General features: G+C 49.0%; 1 protein-coding gene across 1 annotated transcript in view; it reads left to right on the top strand.

Moving 5' to 3' along the window:
• Nucleotides 1-7829, top strand: part of LOC124006913 (transcription regulator protein BACH1-like) — a 31166-nt gene extending 23337 nt beyond the window's left edge. The window contains exons 3-7 of the mRNA XM_046317103.1: nt 1013-1837; nt 1900-2118; nt 2188-3051; nt 5644-5850; nt 6799-7829. Of these exons, the coding sequence (XP_046173059.1) occupies nt 1013-1837; nt 1900-2118; nt 2188-3051; nt 5644-5850; nt 6799-7041 (2358 nt within the window). The 3' untranslated portion in view covers nt 7042-7829. The remainder of the gene's footprint in view (nt 1-1012; nt 1838-1899; nt 2119-2187; nt 3052-5643; nt 5851-6798) is intronic.
• Nucleotides 7830-8635: the final 806 nt, after the last annotated feature.

The raw sequence follows: 8635 nt of genomic DNA, 5'->3' as shown, positions 1-8635 counted from the left end.
GTGGTTGTCAGGCAACTGGAAGTCAACTGAGTGGTTGTCAGGCAACTGGAAGTCAACTGAGTGGTTGTCAGGCAACTGAGTGGTTGTCAGGCAACTGGAAGTCAACTGAGTGGTTGTCAGGCAACTGAGTGGTTGTCAGGCAACTGGAAGTCAACTGAGTGGTTGTCAGGCAACTGGAAGTCAACTGAGTGGTTGTCAGGGAACTGGAAGTCAACTGAGTGGTTGTCAGGCAACTGAGTGGTTGTCAGGCAACTGGAAGTCAACTGAGTGGTTGTCAGTCAACTGAGTGGTTGTCAGGCAACCGAGTGGTTGTCAGGCAACTGGAAGTCAACTGAGTGGTTGTCAGGCAACTGAGTGGTTGTCAGGCAACTGGAAGTCAACTGAGTGGTTGTCAGGCAACTGAGTGGTTGTCAGGCAACTGGAAGTCAACTGAGTGGTTGTCAGGCAACTGGAAGTCAACTGAGTGGTTGTCAGGCAACTGAGTGGTTGTCAGGCAACTGGAAGTCAACTGAGTGGTTGTCAGGCAACTGAGTGGTTGTCAGGCAACTGGAAGTCAACTGAGTGGTTGTCAGGCAACTGAGTGTCATTCATCACGCCGGCATAGTTTGTCTAAGAGATGAGATGAACTCAGTTCTGTCAGATAGGAAAGATATGGTATATTCTGAATCGACAGTAGTGTTGAGCGCTGAGTGTATAAACTCCCATATCTACTGGGTGAAATACCACAGTGTGACATCACAGCAGCAGGATTTGTGACCTGTTGCCACAAGCGTGGCGTCTAAGTGGCACAGTGGTCTCAGTCACTGCTTCTCAGTGCTAGGGGTGTCACTACCCCTAACCCTAATTTTGACAGAAAGCGGCTTCATTGCAAGCTAAGGTGTACTGTTAGCTAGCTCGCTAACATTATCTGGCTGGCTCCCTAGCTGATGACGTTATAGGTAGGTTATATAACTGGTTGTATGTGGGACTGTCATCACCATCTGTTTCTCTTCCTTTTCATCCCTCTCTAAAGGTGACGGTGAGTGGCTTGGAGCCCCTGCTGCAGTTTGCCTACACCTCCAAGCTGCTCTTCAGTAAAGATAATGTCATGGAGATACGACACTGTGCCTCTATTCTGGGTTTCAGGGATCTGGACTCGGCCTGTTTCGACTTCCTCCTGCCCAAGTTCTTCAGCAGCAGTTCGGCCTCCTTCCAGAGGAAGACCTGCTGTAAGACACGGTGCAGGAGACAGTCCCCTGGGCCAGAGCTCAGCGACATCGACACCAACAAGGATGTCTTAGATGATGACAAAGGGGTCCGGGTGGTTTCTGATTCGCCCGTTGAACAGGATGTGGGTGGCCAACCAGCAAATGGCGAGACGGGACGTGAAAGCAAAAATCTCACCCCTCCTCCTGAAGCCGATATCCAATCAGACGGCCAGACTGACTACTCCCTACAATGCCCCAAGTACCGTAAGTTCCAGCAGGCTTGTGGGAAGGTGAGGCCGTGTGTGGAGATCTGTGTCCCAGAAACAAACCATGACTCCCCAGTGGTGAGAGAGGAGGGCTGCCCTCTACCCCTGCACCTTCCCACATTCGTGCGAACCTGTTCCAGTGGTGGAGGATTTAGGGAAGGTCCTGCGGTGGAGACGTCTTCTGGAGAAAACTATTCACTTCTCTCACAGACACAGACTGACCAGGCAGGACAGGGAGAGGTGGAGCAGAGGACTGACCAGGCAGGACAGGGAGAGGTGACGCAGAGGACTGACCAGGCAGGACAGGGAGAGGTGACGCAGAGGACTGACCAGGCAGGACAGGGAGAGGTGACGCAGAGGACTGACCAGGCAGGACAGGGAGAGGTGACGCAGAGGACTGACCAGGCAGGACAGGGAGAGGGACTGACCAGGCAGGACAGGGAGAGGTGACGCAGAGGACTGACCAGGCAGGACAGGGAGAGGTGACGCAGAGGACTGACCAGGCAGGACAGGGAGAGATGACGCAGAGGACTGACCAGGCAGGACAGGGAGAGGTGGATCAGAGGACTGGAGAAGAGGATGATGAGGAGAAGAGAGAGACGAATGAGGGGAAGAGAAAGATGGACAAGAGAAGGAGAGAGGCAGATGAAGAGAACACAGAGAAGTATGAGAGGAGAGGAGAGACAGAAGAGAGGAGGAGAGGAGAGACAGAAGAGAGGAGGAGAGGAGAGACAGAAGAGAGGAGGAGAGGAGAGACAGAAGAGAGGAGGAGAGGAGAGACAGAAGAGAGGAGGAGAGGAGAGACAGAAGAGAGGAGGAGAGGAGAGACAGAAGAGAGGAGGAGAGGAGAGAGGGCATCTGGAGTTGACTGTCACAGCTCTATCCTTCCTCTCGTGGAGGTGTCTAGTGGTCAGCTTGTCAGCTGTGAAGAGAGCCCAGGGTTGGGTACAGCACCACACCGATGTCCCCTGGAGTCACCCGGGCTGGACAAGCAGAGCTCTGGAGGTGTGGGGGAAGGAGGTTGTGTTCTAGGGGGTAGAGGACACCATGAAGGGATATATCCAGCTGTCTCCTGCCTGCCACAGACAGAACAGGAGCAGGGAGAGAGAGCGAGGAGAAAGGTGGGGAGAATGAGAGAACATGGAAGAAGTGAAAGCGGAGAGAGGAGAGAGCGAGGATGGGAAGAGAGGAGCAGCGTGGAAAGAGAGGTGGCTGAACACTTGGCCCATGGCCCCTGGTCAGAGCTCCCCTCTTCTCCTGCCATCCTCCAGGACTTCCCTGGGACTGAGTCTGGGAACCTCCGGAGCAGCAACCCCACCTTGGACTGGCTTCACCAGCTTGACATCAGCTCCAGTACCGGGGACTGTCCCTTCCTCCACGGCTTGGACAGGGAGACAGATGGAGGGACGGACAGAGGGACAGGGGAGGGGACGGACAGTGGGACAAAGAGCGCAACTGGGCTGGGGTGCGAGGGGTTGTCCCAGTTAGAGAAGAGTCCCTGTGTGTCGTCCCTGACATCTGGAGACGATGGAGACTCAGACTGCTTCGATACGGAGGGAGACAGCGAGTCCTGTTCCTACAGACAGAGAGTCAGGGAGGTGAGTTAAACTAGAGGGAGACAGAGAGGTGAGTTAAACTAGAGGGAGACAGGGAGGAGAGGTGAGTTAAACTAGAGGGAGACAGAGAGTCCTGTTCCTACACCCAGAGAGTCAGGGAGGTGAGTTAAACTAGAGGGAGACAGAGAGGTGAGTTAAACTAGAGGGAGACAGAGAGTCAGGGAGGTGAGTTAAACTAGAGGGAGACAGAGAGTCAGGGAGGTGAGTTAAACTAGAGGGAGACAGAGAGTCAGGGAGGTGAGTTAAACTAGAGGGAGACAGGGAGACAGGGAGGTGAGTTAAACTAGAGGGAGACAGGACAGAAACTAGAGGGAGACAGAGAGTCAGGAGAGTTAAACTGAGGGAGACAGAGAGTCAGGGAGGTGAGTTAAACTAGAGGGAGACAGAGAGTCAGGGAGGTGAGTTAAACTAGAGGGAGACAGAGAGTCAGGGAGGTGAGTTAAACTAGAGGGAGACAGAGAGTCAGGGAGGTGAGTTAAACTAGAGGGAGACAGAGAGGTGAGTTAAACTAGAGGGAGACAGAGAGGTGAGTTAAACTAGAGGGAGACAGGAGACAGAGAGGTGAGTTAAACTAGAAACTAGGGAGACAGAGAGTCAGGGGTGAGTTAAACTAGAGGGAGAGACAGAGAGGTGAGTTAAACTAGAGGGAGACAGAGAGTCAGGGAGTGAGTTAAACTAGAGGGAGACAGAGAGTCAGAGAGTTAAACTAGAGTTAAACTAGAGGGAGACAGAGAGTCAGGGAGGTGAGTTAAACTTAGTTAAACTAGAGGGAGACAGAGAGGAGGGAGACAGAGAGTGAGTTTAAACTAGAGGGAGACAGAGAGTTAAACAGGGGAGACAGAGAGTGAGTTAAACTAGAGGGAGACAGAGTTAAACTAGAGGAGACAGACCTGTTAAACTAGAGAGTCAGGGAGGTGAGTTAAACTAAGGGAGACAGAGAGTCAGGAGTTAAACTAGAGGGAGACAGAGAGGTGAGTTAAACTAGAGGGAGACAGAGAGTCAGAGTTTAAACTAACTAGAAACTAGGGAGACAGAGGGAGACAGAGAGGTGAGTTAAACAGAGAGGTGAGTTAAACAGAGGGAGACAGAGGGAGACAGAGAGGTGAGTTAAACTAGAGGGAGACAGAGAGTGAGGGAGGTGAGTTAAACTAGAGGGAGACAGAGACAGGGAGGGAGGTGAGTTAAACTAGAGGGAGAGACTTCTGAGACAGAGAGTGAGTTAAACTAGAGGGAGACAGAGAGGTTTAAACTCAGAGAGACAGAGAGGTGAGTTAAACTAGAGGGAGACAGAGACAGAGAGGTGAGTTCTACTTAGAGGGAGACAGAGAGGTCTAGAGGGAGACAGTGAGTTAAACTAGAGGGAGACAGGGAGACATGAGAGTGAGAGGTGAGTTAAACTAGAGGGAGACCTAGAGGGAGACAGAGTCCTGTTTAAACTAGAGGGAGACAGAGAGGAGTTAAACTAGAGGGAGACAGAGAGACAGAGAGGTTTAAACTAGAGGGAGACAGGGAGAGACAGTTAAACTAGAGGCAGATATTTGAGTTAAACTAGAGGAGACAGAGAGGTGAGTTAAACTAGAGGGAGACAGAGAGGTGAGTTAAACTAGAGGGAGACAGAGAGACAGAGAGGTGAGTTAAACTAGAGGGAGACAGGGAGACAGAGAGGTGAGTTAAACTAGAGGGAGACAGAGAGGTGAGTTAAACTAGAGGGAGACAGAGAGACACAGTGAGTTAAACTGTTGTCAGGGAGACAGAGAGCTCTGAGGGAGACAGAGAGGTTTGCAGAGAGAGGCTTAGGACTGGGATGAACTTCTTGTATTGAAGCTTTTGTTCCAGCCCAGGTCTAACAGAACTGATTCTACTTATCATCTGGACCAGGTGTGTTCGAGCAGGGCTGGAACCAAAGCATGCACAGAGCTGTCACCCTGGGTTGTCCTGGTTTAATAAGACCAGAGAAAACCTCCATTATAAGGAGATAGGTAGGCATATATTTGGGTTTTGTCTAATTAACCGAAAAGTAAAATCTCTCTGTATGTTTAAAACATGCATACTGTTAGATCACAGTATTTATGTTGTCTTTCCTACTGGCTCTGACTTTGCTGCTAACTTCTTTATTGAAGAAAAATGTACTGACTATGACTGGTCCACCTAGCTATCTGTAGATGAATGTACTGACTATGACTGGTCCACCTAGCTATCTGAAGATGAATGTACTGACTATGACTGGTCCACCTAGCTATCTGGAGATGAATGTCCTGACTATGACTGGTCCACCTAGCTATCTGTAGATGAATGTACTGACTATGACTGGTCCACCTAGTTATCTGGAGATGAATGTCCTGACTATGACTGGTCCACCTAGCTATCTGAAGATTAATGTACTGACTATGACTGGTCCACTGAGCTATGACTGGTCCACCTAGCTATCTGTAGATGAATGTACTGACTATGACTGGTCCACCTAGCTATCTGGAGATGAATGTACTGACTATGACTGGTCCACCTAGCTATCTGGAGATGTCTGATAAATAACTAAAATGTAAAATGTCTGATCCCGTCCCCCATATTTTCAAGGTGCAGCTGCCGTTCTCTGTGGGTCGCATCGTGGGGTTGAGCAGGAATGACTTCCAGCTGATGCTGAGGCACCAGACTCTGACCAGAGAACAGCTGGACTTCGTCCACGACGTCAGGCGCAGGAGTAAGAACCGTATCGCGGCGCAGCGCTGTCGCAAGAGGAAGCTGGACTGTATACACAATCTGGAGCATGAGATAGACAAACTGGTGAGGCGGAAATGACTTCTTAAAATGACTTCCTAGGAGTAGTAGGTTGTTTCATTCTTGTCCCGGGGACACTTTTGAAATATGTTTCTGCTCCAGCTGCCTCCAATAACCATTGTGTCGTCAAATTACTGAATTAGTGGAATCAGCTGTGTAGTGCAGAAACCCTCCTATAAAAACATCTTATAGTTATTATATAATATATATATGATAGTATTATAAACATCTTATAGTTATTATATAATATATATATGATAGTATTATAAACATCTTATAGTTATTATATAATATATATATGATAGTATTATGAACATCTTATAGTTATTATATAATATATATATGATAGTATTATGTCTATTGTGCTATTAATTTGGAACATTCAGCAGACAGTGTTATGAATAGAATGAGACTTATTACTGTCGTCTGTCTGTCTGTCTGTCTGTCTGTCTGTCTGTCTGTCTGTCTGTCTGTCTGTCTGTCTGCCTGCCTGCCTGCCTGCCTGCCTGCCTGCCTGCCTGCCTGCCTGCCTGCCTGCCTGCCTGCCTGCCTGCCTGCCTGCCTGCCTGCCTGCCTGCCTGCGCCTCTGTCTCTGTGTCTGTCTGTCTGTCTGTCTGTCTGTCTGTCTGTCTGCCTGCCTGCCTGCCTGCCTGCCTGCCTGCCTGCCTGCCTGCCTGCCTGCCTGCCTGCCTGCCTGCCTGCCTGCCTGCCTGCCTGCCTGCCTGCCTGCCTGCCTGCCTGCCTCTGTCTCTGTCTGTCTGTCTGTCTGTCTGTCTGTCTGTCTGTCTGTCTGTCTGTCTGTCTGTCTGTCTGTCTGTCTGTCTGTCTGTCTGTCTGTCTGTCTGTCTGTCTGTCTGTCTGTCTGTCTGTCTGTCTGTCTGTCTCTCTGTGTGTCTGTCTCTCTGTCTGTCTCTGTCTCTGTGTTTGTGTAATGTCTCCATGTGTGTCTCCCAGAGGACCGAGAAGAACCAGCTGATATCAGAGAGGAGCCATCTGAACCAGATGAAGCTGAATACTTGGCACAGTGTGTCCGCTCTTTGTCAGAGAGTCTGCAGCGAGGCCGCCCTGAGACCAGAACAACTCCAGGTCCTAGCCAAGTACTCCTCCCCAGACTGCCCGCTCTCTGCTCTCATCTCCCCTACAGACCCAACCTCCCCTGGGCTAGGAGGACTACTACAATCCCAGGCCTCTCCCTAGGCCTGCTCCTCCTCAGGCCTAGCCTCAGAAAACTGTCAGAACCCTTCAGGAACCTTTGGAATCTTCGGAACCCTCGGCCAGCTGCTCCAGGGACACACCCACAGGGGAGGAGCTCTCAGGTGATTGAACAAGCCCTCAGGTATATACAGCTGTGTGATCAGTTGACTTGGATGCCCTGCCCATGGATGAGTGTGAGTCTGGACACCTTCATCATCGTCATCATCACCATTTCATAGACTTTCTTCTACAGGCAAAGACACTGTGGTTGTGTTCCAATTATCTCTCCTTCCTCAGAGGGGGCGCTCGGTTACTCCCTAAAGCATCAGATTGGTGTAGGCACAGAGCAGGGATGAATGAAACAGGAGAGTATTTTCCCACGGTTGACACGGTTACATACAAGATGACAGTATTTCAACCACATGAAAATATGCAGATGAACTGACATCTAACACCAGAGATAAACTGTGTGTGTGTGTGTGTGTGTGTGTGTGTGTGTCTGTGTGTGTGTGTGTGTGTGTGTGTGTGTGTGTGTGTGTGTGTGTGTGTGTGTGTGTGTGTGTGTGTGTGTGTGTGTGTGTGTGTGTGAGGTGGAAGGTTTGTTTTTAAGATGCCACAGGCCAACAGAAATAGAGGAACACCTGTCAGTCTGTCTGTCGGGCAGCAGAGAAGAATTACTGCAGTTAAACCCGGGGGGGTTGGGTAAAGTCTGTTCTGTCGGGAACTGTGTGTGTGTGTGTGTGTGTGTGTGTGTGTGTGTGTGTGTGTGTGTGTGTGTGTGTGTGTGTGTGTGTGTGTGTGTGTGTGTGTGTGTGTGTGTGTGTGTGTGTGTGTGTGTGTGTGAGAATACAGTACCAGTGTTTTGAGCTGCTCTTGCCATAATATGGACTTGATCTTTTACCAAATATAGCTAACTTCTGTTTACCATCCCTACCTTGTCACAACACAAACGATTGGCTCAAACACATTAAGAAATTCCACAAACTTAACTTTTACCAAAGGAACACCTGATAATTTAAATGCATTCCAGGTGACTACCTCAAAGCTGGTTGAGAGAATACCAAGAGTGTTCAAAGCTGTCATCAAGGCAAAGGGTGGCTACTTTGAAGAATCTAAAATCTAAAAATATATTTTGATTTGTTTAACACTTTTTTGGTTACTACATGATTCCATAATGTGTTATTTCATAGTTTTGATGTCTTCACTATTATTCTACAATGTAGAAAATAGTAAAAATAAAGAAAAACCCTTGAATGAGTAGGTGTGTCCAAACTTTTGACTGGTACTGTATATACACATGAGAAGCACTATATTTAGTCTGATGTTTATCTCATAGACGAATAGCCAACAACTTGTCGGAAATTAGAAGCAGAACTTTAGTGACGTCAACTAGATTACCGAGGCGACCATTCTATCGATTCATGACACCAGTCTTTTCCTTTCAAGTGTGGTCCTGTGTAGCTCAGTTGGTAGAGCATGGCGCTTGTAACGCCAGGGTAGTGGGTTCAATCCCCGGGACCACCCATACGTAGAATGTATGCACACATGACTGTAAGTCGCTTTGGATAAAAGCGTCTGCTAAATGGCATATATTATT

The sequence above is a fragment of the Oncorhynchus gorbuscha genome, linkage group LG20 (assembly GCF_021184085.1).
Source record: "Oncorhynchus gorbuscha isolate QuinsamMale2020 ecotype Even-year linkage group LG20, OgorEven_v1.0, whole genome shotgun sequence".
Classification (NCBI taxonomy): Eukaryota; Metazoa; Chordata; class Actinopteri; order Salmoniformes; family Salmonidae; genus Oncorhynchus; species Oncorhynchus gorbuscha.
Note: the sequence above shows the minus strand (reverse complement) of the source record. Positions and strands in the feature narration are given on the sequence as shown.